The sequence below is a fragment of the Lagopus leucura genome, unplaced genomic scaffold, assembly GCF_019238085.1.
Source record: "Lagopus leucura isolate 7727_CA_CO unplaced genomic scaffold, USGS_WTPT01 59946-0_obj-0_obj, whole genome shotgun sequence".
NCBI classification, from domain to species: Eukaryota; Metazoa; Chordata; class Aves; order Galliformes; family Phasianidae; genus Lagopus; species Lagopus leucura.
This window is the reverse complement of record NW_024964391.1, coordinates 1430-14258: the sequence shown is the minus strand read 5'-3', so window position 1 is coordinate 14258 and position 12829 is coordinate 1430. Positions and strand designations below refer to the sequence as shown.

Here is a 12829-nt window from a genome sequence, read left to right as displayed (position 1 = left end):
CCCCCCCCGACGGGAGGGGTCACGGGGCGGGATCCTTCTCGGCACTCTTGGGGTGAGCTTCCTTCCCCCTCCCCGCTTCCTGCTGCTCCGTGCCCAGCAGCCCCGCATCCGCCCCCGGGACTTTTCCTCCTCCCCGGCACCCGCACCTCGTGCCTCGGTTTCCCCGGAATGAAGCTCTTCCCGGAGAGCATTTGGAGCTGCGAGGCCACCGTTGTGGCACAGGGCGGGGTGGGGAACCGTTCCAGCTCCGGTGCGGGCTGTGCCGGGCCGGGCTGTGCCGATACGGAACGTCCCGGCCCCCGGGGGTTGGCGGGGAGCCCGGCGCTCTGTGGCTGTGCCGGGGGTGGCGGAGGTCTGCAGCGGGCACGGTGAGCCTCGCGTCCCCGCATCCTCCATCCCCGTGCCTCGTGTCCCCACCGCATCCTCCCGTCCCCACATCCTCCGCGCTCCCGTGTTCACATCTCCCCACATCCTCATGCCCAAATTCCCGTCTCCCCAAGTTCCCGTGTTTCCACGTGTTCGTGTTCCCACATCCCCGCTTCCTTCCGTCCCCACATCCCTATGCCCTCGTGCCCACAGGTCCTTCCCCCGCCCCCAAGTCCCCTTATCCCCATGTCCCCTTGTCTCCAGGTCCCCAAAATATCCCCATATCCCCACGTCCCCGCCCCGTGTCCCGCTGCACCTGCGGTGCCCTCACGCTGCGGGGGGGAAACGGAGGCACGAAGGTGGGGGGAGGGGGGAGAATTGCCCCTCCCGGTGCTGCATCGCCGCCCGAGGCCGGCAGGGGGCGCCGCTGTTCCCCCCCCCGGGGCAGATAAAGGCGGCGGCGGCGGCGGCCGAAACACAGAGCGGCATCGGCAGCACCGGGAGGGACAGCGGGGCCGGGGGGGGGGGGGCAGGGCGGGGCTGCGGGGGGGGGTGGGCGCCCCTGCTGGCGGCAGGTAACGGGGGGGGGAGGACACCGGGCAGCTCCGGGTGGGCGCTGGCGTGGCTGCGGCCCCGAGGGGGCTGGCTCTGCCGCGGTGTGACGGTGCGTGGTGCTCCGGGACAGCGGGGGGGGTCCAGGGCCGAGCCCTCAGTCGGGGCATGGGGCTGCACACCGCTGGTACTGGGCTGGTGGCCGCGTCCCCCCCGCTGCCCATCCCGGGGATCAGCGGAGCCCCCGTCGAGTGGTGCTCGCGGTCATGGGGGGCCATCGGGGACCCCTCGGTGGGGCCACCCCCGGGTCTCGCTCTGTCCGCGTGGTGCCCCCTGGGCAGGGCCGGAGCTGCTCCTCCTGTTGTGCAAATAGGAACGGGGCGATAAGAGCACCTCTGGCACAGCCCTGCGCTGCCAACGAGGGTGTGCGCGGCCCGGGCCAGCGCGGTGTGGCATGGCACGTCCCCAGGGCTGGGGCGCAACGTCACCGCAGTGCTGCTCTCGTCGTCCCCAGCAGTGCTGAGCCAAATGCTGCAGCTGCTTCGGAGCCTCCTGCCCTTCTGAGAGCTGCATTCGGGGTTGGGAGGGGCATCGTGCCCTCGGTGCAATGGCAAAAGCACCCGGAGAATGAATTGGGGAGGAGCTGCGGCCCCCCGGGGCTCTGCCCCATCCCTGCTGCTCCGCTCTCTCCTTAGGGACAGTCCATGGCCAGGAATCAACAACACCACGGCCCCAGCCCAGCTCATCCGTAGGTGTCACCACGTGGACACGTGAGGAGCCTTCACCCAGCTCAGGGGCAGCTGAACCACAGACGTTGCCCCAGGACACAACTCCCAGCAAAGAGAGAGCAGCCTCTCCATCTGCACCGCACACCACTGCAACAGCACCTTCAGCTGCGACCCCAAGCACTTCAGCAGCTGAACCTCCCTCCAGCCCTGCAGGGTCATCATCTCTGCCCGTGACACCGGGCTCAGCTCTGACGACCACAGCCCCATCCAACGCCCCCACCACATCAGCCCCATCCAAGCTGACCTCAGTGCCCAACCACACATGGTCCCCAGGCACAGCGCTGGCCCCGTCCTCTCCTGGGCAGCCCACCTCCCCTCCCAGCTCTGCTGTGCCCACCGCCAGCCCCGCTCCTGGCACTTCCTCCGCTCTCAGCTCCAGCACTGCGCAGCTGCTCGGGACTGGCAGCCTGGGTGAGCTCCATGGGGTGGGATTTGGGGGGGGGGGGGGAGCTGCACAGGGCTGCTGTCCCTTCCCATGCTGTGCACAGGGACTTGATGTGCTCAGGTGCCGTTGGGTGCTGCTGTGTATTCCTGTCCCCATGGGAGTCCCCGAATTCTCCTGGTTTGGGGGCTGTGCTTGCAGGGGGCGCAGATCCCATAGGGAGGAGGCTTCTGTCCCCTTAGACCACCCAAAATCTCTCCCCATCCACTTCGGTGAGGTATTTTGTGCTCCCCCTTTATTCCACGGCGCTGTGGGCTGGCGGTAGGTGGGATGTGACACAGGCACCCAGGTGGGCACAGCTGTGTGACAGGGTGCCCATCTCACCCCACAGCACAGCCCTCCTCCAAATCCAACCCCGGAGTGGTGGTGATCATCTGCCTCTTTGTGGCTGTGCTGGTCGGGGCCGTGGCCATGCTGCTGGTGCGGCTGTGCCGCTGCAGGAAGCCCCACTTCCAGAGGCTGGATGAGGTGCCCATGGTGCGTGGGGGGCCGGGGGGCGGCGGGGGGCCGCAGGGGTTCCATCTCTCACCCCATCTCTCTCCTTCCTTAGGGCAAAGTGTCAGAGGAATCCTCCTTTGCCCGTCACCCCCCCAGGTGACCCCGCTGTGCCGAATAAAGATGCTGCAGCCCCGGCTTTGGTTTCCCATCTGAGCTGCACCCCCGTGGGTGTCAAATCCTCGGGGAGGGGGTCGGGGTTGGGATGGAGGTCCCGGGGCGCAGATGGAGGAGGAGCGCGGGGCGGAGGGGGGGGGGATGCACGGTGCCCCCCCCCGAGCGGGGTGGGCTGGAGGGAGGGCGCGAGCGGGCAGGCACGCACATCGCCTTCCTTCTGCTCGGCTGCACTCGGCCGAGGCTGCGGCACGATCCGGTAATGGGGGCGGGTGTGGGGCTGGGGTTGATGTGGGGCGGCCACCCCCGACGTGGAAACGGGGATGGGGGTGGGGAGGCTCAGCACTGGGCAAGGGGGAGGGGCGCGTCGGTGGCACCTGGGGAGATGCCGGGGCTGCTCCTCTCTTCTGGAGATTTGGGGGCGAGGATTTGGGGCCTGGTGGTGCTCTGGGATGGGGCGCGCGGCCATCCCCGTGGCTTCGGGTCCCCGTCCCTCGGATGTCCCTTGGGGATAGCGGTGAGCCGATGTCGGGGGGCTCTGGGGCGGCACGGGGGGCGGGGTCCGGCGCTTCTCTGAGCCCCGAGACGCCGCGCTGAGCCCCGTCCATCGCGATAGAATGGGAATGTAAACGGCCCCTCCGCTCCCCCCGCCCCACCGAGGGGTGACGCGGAGCCCCCGCTCACCCCCACCCCCCGCAGCCACGATGCGACGGAGCCGCACAGCGCTGCCCTTCCTGAGCGCGGAGGTGAGACCGCACCGAGACCGGGCACCGGGGGGGAGCACTTGGGGGGCACCAGGGGTGCGCCTGGGGGATACCGGGGGTGTACCGGGGCGCCTGAGGGGGATCCCCGGTGGGAACGTCCCAGCACGGCGCCTCCGGGCAGCAATTAACGTGCTGATGGCGCTCGGAGTTAATTATCCCCCTAATGGGCTGTTAATTATTATTCGCCCCTGCGTAATTGCGCGCCGGCTCCGGGGGATTTTCCAGCGGGATCTCGGGGGGGAGAGGGGGGGGAGAGGAGGAACTCACGGAGCTGCCGGGACCGGGACATCCCCCGCTGTCCTCCCTGCATTTCGGGGCCCCTTGAGGGGGCGAAGACACCGGGGCTCTGCACCTCGGGCTCCTCACCGCCTCCCGCCCGCTGTCCCGTGTCCCCCACAGCGCTGCCGCGACGTCGCCGAGGCCGTGCCGTCGGGACCGGGGCCGGGATCCCTGCCGGGCGCCATCCGCCGCCGCTTCTCCGGGACTCCTCTGCTGCCTCCGCTCGGCTGCCGGGGGGCCTCCGAGCCCGAGGGCTCCCGCGTGGTGTTCACCATCGAGGAGAGCGGCCCCAGCAGCGGCGACGAGGCGGATCCCCCCCCGGAAGCCGGCGCCGGTCCGGGCCGCCCGGAACTCAGTGCTCCGCGGGGCAGGGGGGGAAGCGGAGGGTTCTGCTCAGCACCGGGGCGGACAGGGGGGGTACCAAGGTTACGGGGGGGTAACGGAACCGGTTTCAGCACCGGGGAACGGACAGCGGCCCCGAGGGGGGGGTCGGGGAGGTGGGCAGCGCCGTCCCGTCCCCGCGTCCCGGGCCCGGAGGTGACCTCGCTGCCTCCCCTGGCACCGCCGCGCCGTTATTTTGGGGCCGTTCCCGTCCCCCTCCCCCGGGGCCGTCCCCCTCCGGCCCGACCCCGGCTCCGGTGTCACCCGCTGTCCCCCCCCCCCCGCACACGGACACGTGTCCCTGCCCGGGGGGGGGGCCGGGCAGTGCCGTCCCGGAGCCGAGGACTGGCTGTCCCGCGGTCCGGCCCAGCCCTGCTGTCCCATGGGCTCCCGGCTGCCAGGCGGGGACAGCTCTGTCCCCACCCCGCTGTCCCAATCCCCCCCCCGCACCCCGTGCCAGGCTGTCGCGACACCCCCCCCGATGTCCCCATGCTCTCACCCAGCGGGTCCCCTCCTCTGCACGGCTCCCCTGGTGCCTCCGGGGGTCCCGCGGGTGCCGCCGTGCCGGGGGGGCCCTTCCTGGCTCCCCGCCACCCCCGGGATATTTTGGCCCTCGCCGCAGACAGCAGGTACCGCTGCGTCACCGGGTCAGGGGGCACCCGGCTCCCACGGCCAGGACAGGGCCATGCGCGTCCCTGGGGGTCCCAACCGGCTCTGTGTCCCCACACTGGGCAGTGAGGAGGAGTGTGGGGGGGACGAGGTTGGCTCTCGTGGGCCTCTTGGTGACACTGTGGCATGATTGCAGTCGTACGCGGGGTGCTCTGGGCTCGGCCTTGTCCCTAGGTGACACCATACCATGAGCACAGCGTGTATCCGGGATGCTCCAGGCTCGTCCCTTGGTGGCACTGTGGCCTGTCCACACCGTGTGTCCGGATGCTCTGGGCTCAGCTGTGTCCCTCGGTCACACTGCAGCACGGCCATGCTGTGTCCCTCGGTGACATCCTGGCACGGCCGCTTCATCCGTCCCTGGGTGGCACTGCGGTGTGTCCCCACCGTGTGCCCGGCTCACACGGCGCTCAGCGTGGCGCTGCTCACATCCCAGCACAGCATCCTCACCCGACGGGCACAGCTGCCACCTCGGGGACAGGAGGGCAGCGGGCGGCACAGGGCCACGTGTCTGCAGGCCGTGCTCACGTGGGGCCGCAGGAGCCGTCGGGGCGCCGGGGGGGGAGGGGGGGGCGAAGCAGACAGTTGTTTAATTTCTCAGGCGCGGGCGGGAGGGGATGGAAAGTTTCCCGGGGCTGCGGGGGGGAACGGCCGCGCATTTCCTGCTCCGCACCGCTCGCATCCCCTTGGGTCCGGACCCCCAGCGCTGCGCTTCGGTGCCCCGATTGGGGCCATGCTGCCGTCCCCGGGGGTGTCGTCGCCGGTGGGGTCCCCGCGGGGCTCCCCCCGGAACTCCCCCGTGCTGTTCAGGAGGCTGAGGGTGAACCAGAGCATCCGCCTGCAGCGCCGCTTCACCGTGGCACATCCCCTCGGGTAAGGGGGGGGTCCGAGAGGGGTTCCCAGCGCGTAGGGGTGGCAGTGGGGCAGTGAGAAATGGGGACACAGCGTGGACGCCCTCGGTGCTGCGGTGTGTCACCATCGGTGGGGATGTGGGGCTGAGCGGGGCCTCTGTGGCGGCGGGGCTGAGCTGGGCGGGGGGCAGCGGTGGCCGAGGACGGGTGTGCTCATGGCGGGGGGGGCTGCTGGGCTCCGTCTGTGGGTCGGCTGCCCACAGTGGGGGCACGGCAGGCACGGCGGAGGGGCAGGAGGCGCTGACTCCCACCCTGGGGGGGCCGGGCACTGCAGGGAGCAGCAGTGTCCTCTCCAATGGTAACAGCACCTATTTTTAGCGGCCCCCCGCCCCCCCCCCCGCTGCCTGACACCGCACTGCATGGAAAGTATTTCTGAATTCGGCACCAGAGCCGCTGTCCCGGCTGCGTCCCCCCCTCCTCGACCACACTGCCCCCACCCCGGTGTGCCCCGCAGCCATTGTGGCGGGTATGTGTGTGTCTGCTCCGCGTCTTGGTGACACCGTGCCCGGGTCGGGGCCGTCCCCGGGGTGGCTGAGCTGCACCGGAGGGGGAACAAACCCCCAATTGAGCCGCAGGGCAGGAGGAGCCACAATGCGGCTTTGTGTCCCCGTACCATCGGGGACGCGGGGCAGAGGCTGACAGCGGGGCCGGGGATGCAGCCAGGCGGCCGCTGCCCGTCCCGGAGGCACTCCTGCATCGGGTAGGTCCGGGGTGGGGGGGAGGGAGGAGGGACGGGGAAGCACGGCTCCAGTCCTTCCCTGGGGCGGCTCATCCCCGTCCCCATTGTGGCACTGGGAGGGGACGGATGCTGGTGGCCCTCGCTGTGTCCCCGTGCTCAGCCGTTCCCATGACCCGGGGGCAGCGGGGCGGCGGCTGCCACGGGGACAGCGCGGGGCCACCATCCCCGTCCCCGTGCCTCTCGTCCCCCGTGGGCTGCGCGGCTTCGGATGGCACCGCCCCACCGCGTCCCCAGGGCCCGGCGCTTGGCTTCCCCCGTGGTTTCTGTCCTTCGATGTCCCCTGGCTCCGTGCCCTGGACGGGTCCCCTGTGGGACTTGGCGCTTTGGGCTACGGCTGATGGAGACTTTCGAGGACTCGCGGCGGACCGCGGCGCCGGGAACGTTGGGACGAGGGATGACGGTGACACGGGGCGGCTCACCTCCAGCAGCGGGACGGGTCCCGGCCTCGCCCTGGCTGCGAGCGGGGACAGCAGCGGTGTCCCCAATGCTCCCGGTGCCCCCGCCGATGCCAGCCCCGTCCCCTATCCCTGCAGCTTTGACCTGGAGAATGGCCCCCCGGGAAGGGGCCCGCTGGAGCCGCAGTGCAGCCCGGGCGCAGGGCTGGTGCTGCAGGGCGCCTTCAGCCACGGCCAGCGCCGCGAGTCCTTCCTCTACCGCTCCGACAGCGACTACGACCTGTCCCCCAAGGCCATGTCCCGCAACTCCTCCACCGCCAGCGACCTGTAAGTCAGCCCCGACCCTCCGTCCCGCCCTCCCCCCGCCCCTCGCCCCCCTCCTCACCCATCTTTGCTCCCCGCAGGCACGGGGAAGACATGATCGTCACACCCTTCGCCCAGGTGCGAAAAGAGGGGAAACGTCCCCGCGTCCCCCCGTGCGCAGCGCTGTGGGGAGGGCCGGCGGCGCGCAGCCCATCCCCAGCCCCTCTCACACCCCCCAGGTCCTGGCCAGCCTGCGCACCGTGCGCACCAACATGATGGTGCTGCTGCACCTCCAGGAGCGCGTGGGCACCAAGTGAGTGGGGGGGCTGGGGGGGTTTGGGCTGGGCTGGGGGGCACGGCGTGGTGCTCAGCTCTGCGCGTTCTGCAGGCGGGCATCGAGCAGCAGCCTCCCCTCCGCCAGCAGGGCCGGCCTGTCCGGTGAGTGCCCCAATGGGGACAAACAGGGGCCCGGGGGGGAGGGGGCAGGTCGCTGTCCCGCAATGGGGGTGCGGTGTTCCCTCACCCGTGGGGTGCAGCGATGGCTTTGCCCTTTGGGATCCATGTCGGGTTTTCGGCGGCTCCATCCGCTCTTCACACAGCGGTGGAGGTGGAACGGCTCCCGCTGACGTCAGACCTTCCATTAATAAATCCCCGGGCTGTGCATGGAGCCCTGTGGGAGCCCCGGGCCGGGCGTCACCTCGGGGCGAGGCGTGGGGACGGTGTGACACCATGCTGTGCACTGGGGACGGCGCGCCTGGCCGCAGCGCCCGCTCAGCACCGCTCCCCAGCGCCATCCCATCACAGCCCCATGGGGATGTGGGCATCCCTTGGTGGGGATGGCGGGGTTGGGCCTCCACCCGTGTCCCCGTGCCCGGCTGTGACGCCGTGCTGCCCTGCAGCAGAGGATGCTCAGCAGAAGCTGTCGCTGGAGACCCTGGAGGAGCTGGACTGGTGCCTGGAGCAGCTGGAGACGCTGCAGACGCGGCACTCGGTCAGCGAGATGGCTTCCAACAAGGTGAGGACCGCCGCCCTGGGGGTGCTTGCCCTGCCATGGGGGCACAGGGGCTGCCCCACACACTGCTCATCCCTGTCCGCTGCCACCTGCAGTTTAAGCGGATGCTGAGCCGGGAGCTCTCACACCTCTCAGAGAGCGGCCGCTCGGGGAACCAGGTGTCCGAGTACATCTCCAGCACCTTCCTGGGTGAGTTCCTGGCAGGCAGGGCCTCCGCACCCCTCTGCAGCTCAGGGCCTGCAGCAGCTGCGCAGAGCTGGGCACACATCACTGCAGTGCTGAGCCCCACTCTTTCACATTTTACAAGTCTGGGGGAGTGCATCGGGGCTTTTCTGGGAGCTGCCCCGGCTTTGGGGGGTGTCACAGCCTCAGTCCTGGCTATGAACATCAGTGCAAACTGGGGCGTGCTGGTGGATGCTGCTCTGTGCTGGTGCGTGGGTTGGCAGCTGGCGCAGGGCTGTCCCTGCACGGGGGATCCCAGGGGACAGCCCTACGGTGGGTGGGTGGGTGGGGGGAGCTCCCGGCAGCCCCCCGGCGGCCCCCGGTTGCCATGGCGTCACGGTGCTCTCCGTGCCGGCTGACGTCAGCCATCGGGGGGGCTGTGCTCCCCCTCACTGCCGCGGCCACGCAGACAAGCAGCACGAGGTGGAGATCCCTCCAGCGCTGCCCAAGGAGAAGGAGCGGGAGCGCAGGAAGCGGCCGATGTCGCAGATCAGCGGTGTGAGGAGGCCGGCTCACGGCCCCTGCCTTGCTGCCATCCCGCGCTTCGGGGTGCGCACGGAGCAGGAGGGGCTGCTGGCCAAGGTGAGCCCCCACCCAGCGTGGGTCCATCCCCCGTCGGGGTCCTGGCTCTCGCAGAACCCCGTCCCTCGGTCCCCAGGAGCTGCAGGACACCAACAAGTGGGGTCTCGACATCTTCAAAGTGGCCGAGTACTCAGGGAACCGCCCGCTGACGGTCCTCATGTACAGCATCTTCCAGGTGAGCACCGGGGGGGGGGCTGCCCCCTCCTCACTGTTCGGATGACCCCAGCCCGGTCCTCCTGCAGGAGCGTGACCTGATGAAGACGTTCCGCATCCCCGCCGACACTTTCCTCACCTACATGCTGACGCTGGAGGATCATTACCGCGCCGACGTGGCGTACCACAACAGCATCCACGCCGCCGACGTGGCGCAGTCCACCCACGTGCTGCTCTCCACGCCGGCGCTGGAGGTGAGCCCCGCTCCCTCGGTGCCACCAAACGCGTCCATCGTGGCTGTGACCGCCTGTGCCGCCCTTCCCAGGCCGTCTTCACCGACCTGGAGATCATGGCCGCCATCTTCGCCAGCGCCATCCACGACGTTGACCACCCCGGCGTCTCCAATCAGTTCCTCATCAACACCAGTGAGCCGGGGGGAGCGGGGCGGCGGGGCTGCGTGCGTGGGGTCACCGCGATGCGACCAGCGCCATCATCCCGCAGACTCGGAGCTGGCGCTGATGTACAACGATGCTTCGGTACTGGAGAATCACCACCTGGCTGTGGGCTTCAAGCTGCTGCAGGAGGAGAACTGCGACATCTTCCAGAACCTGAGCAAGAAGCAGAGGCAGTCGCTCCGCAAGATGGCCATCGATATGGTGCGCGGCGCCGTGGGGTGCGGGGCTGTGGGGCGCTGCGGTCGGGCTGAGCACCCTGCCCTGCATGCCCTGCCCAGGTGCTGGCCACTGACATGTCCAAGCACATGAACCTGCTGGCAGACCTGAAGACCATGGTGGAGACCAAGAAGGTGACCAGCCTGGGGGTGCTGCTGCTGGACAACTACTCTGACCGGATCCAGGTGGGCACGGGGATGTGGCAGGAGCGTTGCTCAGCCCATGGCACTGGATTGAGGTGGCAGACCTGGGGATGAGGGCTGTTGGCTGAGCAGCGCGGTGCCCTGCAGGTCCTGCAGAACATGGTGCACTGCGCCGACCTCAGCAACCCCACCAAACCGCTGGAGCTGTACCGGCAGTGGACCGACCGCATCATGGCCGAGTTCTTCCACCAGGGTGACCGGGAGCGAGAGAAGGGGATGGAGATCAGCCCCATGTGTGACAAGCACACCGCCTCCGTGGAAAAGTCCCAGGTTGGGGGCACGGCGTGGGGTCGGGGCTGAGGGGCACCGCGGGGGGCTGAGCTCTCCCTTCCCACAGGTGGGATTCATCGACTTCATCGCCCACCCGCTGTGGGAGACCTGGGCCGACCTGGTGCACCCTGACGCCCAGGAGATCCTGGACACACTGGAGGACAACCGGGAGTGGTACCAGAGCATGATCCCACACAGCCCCTCCCCACCGCCAGAGGTGGGATCCGAAGTTCCCCCCGCTGACCCCGGCAAGTCCCAGTTTGAGATGACACTGGAAGAGGAGGAGGGAGAGTCGGACACAGAAGCGGAGGGGCCCGAGAGCCCTTTGGAGGAGGACAACAGCGGCTCCAAGACGTCGGCTACGGATGATTCGGAGTCAGCTGACACAGAGCGTTTGTCACCTGGCTCCGGGGACAGGGAGGTGGACAACAGGAGAGTGCCGGAGGGGACACTGCCAAAGGACGGGGCTGGTGGTGGGTGCACAGCACCGGATCCCCAGAGCGGCGGGGAGCTGTGCCTGGACACAGAGGGCAATGTCACATTCCTGCCCCTGGGCACGTAGCGGCCCGGCCAGAGGGTTCCATCGCTGCTGTGGGGATGTGGGACTGAGCACTGCCCCAGAGAGGGTCGTGGGCGCTGCTGGGACTGGCACACGCAGCCCCAGAGGACGTCCCCATGTGGGAGCCGGGCAGATCCCAATGGCAGTGAGGATATGGCTCACCCCTTCCCCTGCTTCCACCCGGCATCCAGCTGCTGGGAAAGGTCCCCATCACCACAAACAGGGCTCGAGGATGCTGCTCCTGCCCCATCCCAGCCCTGGGCACAGCAGAGCAGTCCCCACTCAGCACGGTGCGGCTGAAAGCGTTTTGGTGTCACGGTGGCACACAGTGGCATCGCAGCACAACGCTGGCTGTGCGCCCACAAGTCGGAGGTGTTTTTACTGGGGGACAGCTTCACTTTTTAAAGCCTTTTGTAGCTCACTTCATCCCATCAGCCTCACCTGGGCGCGCACAGCAGGAGCTGCTCTGGCTGCACTCATTGCTGTTTGGCACCGTGGGCCCCGATGGGGCGGCCCCGCGACGGTTCGGTTTCTTCCTTCACCCTGCAGATATTAAACCTCGTTTGTTTCTCCACTCCTCTCCAAAGCGGACGTTGCTCCTCTCGTGGGCGCTGGGGGCACCGTGCCCGGGTCGCGATGCGCTCGGTGCCCCCGGGACCCCGCGGGGAGCGCGGAGAGCAGCGCTGTGCGCTCGAACAAAGCCGAACTCCTCCCTGGAAATGTCGCTCCGTCGCTGGCAAACACTGCCCACGAAGGTAAATATTTAATCGCCGGCTTGGCGCGGCGCGGAGCTTGCTCCCTGCTCTTCCGCATTGCTCCCGGGGGTGATTGATCGGCAAACACGGCCCCACCCGCAGCACCGCCCCGGCAAACCCCTCCCTTCACCCCAAAGCAATAGAGGGTCCCCACGGCCCCCCAGCCCCGCACTGCCACCCCCTCCTTTCGCCCCACGGGGGAGGAGCCGCCCTCCTCAAACCTCCTGGGAGGGGAGAAAACAGACAGATCCCGGGGCCGGGCTGAGGGCGGTGGGCGTCCCACGGGTGTGGGACTCTGTGGGGCGGATGGGGGCTCCGTGACCCCGGCCGTGGCGGGGGGGGGGGGCAGCGCTCGGTGCTCCCCGCAGACCTTGTGCTGCCCGCAGCCCCAAAGGGGGGACCGGGGTGATGCTGCGGGCCAGGGTGCGGGAGGCCGCGCCTGGAGGTGGGGGATGGAGGCGTGGGGCCGCACTCGGGCCCTATGGGTGGTCTCGAGGCCTTCGGGCCCCGGCTGCGGGCTGAGCCCCCGCCATCTGCCGCGGCCTAATCCGCGCTCAGCCCGCAGCGGGGCCGTCGGAGGACGCGAGGTCCGGGGCGGGACGCGGCCGCCCACCTGCAGCGGGCGTCACCTCAGGGCGCGGGGTCACCGAGAGCGATGGGCTCAGGGGCCCTAAGGGTGACAGGTGCAGCGGTGCGGGGCTGCTCGACCCTCCCCGCTCCCCCCGCCCCGCGCCGAGGATGGGCGCTCCCGCAGCCCCGGCGCCGCGCCCGGCAGGGGGCGTGTCCCAGCTCGGCCCCGCCCCCCGTCTGCCGGCTGCCAATCGGCGCTCCCCGTTTGCCCCTCCGCTGACGTCAGCCTCTCATCTGCATATCGCGCCACGCCTCCTCCGACGTCACCGGGCTCTGCAACCGCCGGGGCGGCGCGCGCCGCTGCTGCAGTCGCTGCGGGGAGCGCGGGGAGGAGGTGAGCGCGCGCCCCCGCGGCCCCCCCAAACCCCCCCTCCTTCCTCCCGGCCCCGGGACCCCCGAGCATCGGCGGCGGCGGGGGAGGCCGGTGGGCATCGAGCGGGGCGTTGGGGCCGCGCGGCAGCCGGCGGCCATTGAAGCTGCAGCGGGGGGGGGACGGGTTGCGAGGAGGAGGGGGGGGGACTGGGAGCTCCGGGGGGGTCCGCGGGTGCGCAGCGCTGCGGGAGGGGCCGGGGGGGGG

At 69.9% G+C, this 12829-nt stretch overlaps 3 protein-coding genes across 4 annotated transcripts in view; all 3 read left to right on the top strand.

The window, feature by feature from the left end:
• The first annotated feature begins 168 nt into the window (after window positions 1–168).
• On the top strand, window positions 169–2782 carry LOC122191695 (putative protein TPRXL). Its single transcript, XM_042892067.1, has 6 exons — window positions 169–250; window positions 631–725; window positions 815–941; window positions 1614–2117; window positions 2480–2625; window positions 2699–2782. The coding sequence occupies exons 1-6, from the start codon at window positions 169–171 to the stop codon at window positions 2744–2746; spliced, it is 1002 nt and encodes a 333-aa protein (XP_042748001.1). The 3' UTR covers window positions 2747–2782.
• Window positions 2783–6038: 3256 nt separating this feature from the next.
• Window positions 6039–11441, top strand: LOC122191694 (cAMP-specific 3',5'-cyclic phosphodiesterase 4C-like). The gene is given in 18 exon segments (XM_042892066.1): window positions 6039–6085; window positions 6087–6177; window positions 6179–6332; window positions 6335–6406; window positions 6409–7219; window positions 7297–7333; window positions 7435–7508; window positions 7584–7633; window positions 8095–8210; window positions 8303–8396; window positions 8839–9011; window positions 9088–9186; window positions 9254–9418; window positions 9490–9589; window positions 9666–9820; window positions 9898–10020; window positions 10126–10308; window positions 10376–11441. Coding segments are annotated over 18 exon segments (3024 nt in total). The 5' UTR covers window positions 6039–6053; the 3' UTR covers window positions 10871–11441.
• Window positions 11442–11486: 45 nt separating this feature from the next.
• The window catches only part of LOC122191693 (ras-related protein Rab-3A-like), a 2359-nt gene continuing 1016 nt past the window's right edge, over window positions 11487–12829 (top strand). The window contains exon 1 of one of the 2 annotated variants that reach the window (XM_042892064.1): window positions 11487–11622. In XM_042892064.1, the coding sequence (XP_042747998.1) occupies window positions 11587–11622 (36 nt within the window). In that variant the 5' untranslated portion in view covers window positions 11487–11586. Of the gene's footprint in view, window positions 11623–12515; window positions 12587–12829 lie in introns of those variants that run through there. The other variant, XM_042892065.1, reaches the window with a different exon arrangement.

What these genes read in the sequence shown, in the direction of transcription:
- LOC122191695 (XM_042892067.1), top strand. Translation starts at nt 169, where the DNA reads ATGAAGCTCTTCCCGGAGAGCATTTGGAGCTGCGAGGCCACCGTTGTG. An exon ending in GGGGAAACGGAGGCACGAAG is followed by an intron (nt 726 to 814) that starts GTGGGGGGAGGG and finishes CCCCCGGGGCAG; the next exon opens with ATAAAGGCGGCGGCGGCGGC. An exon ending in GGCTGGATGAGGTGCCCATG is followed by an intron (nt 2,626 to 2,698) that starts GTGCGTGGGGGG and finishes CTCCTTCCTTAG; the next exon opens with GGCAAAGTGTCAGAGGAATC.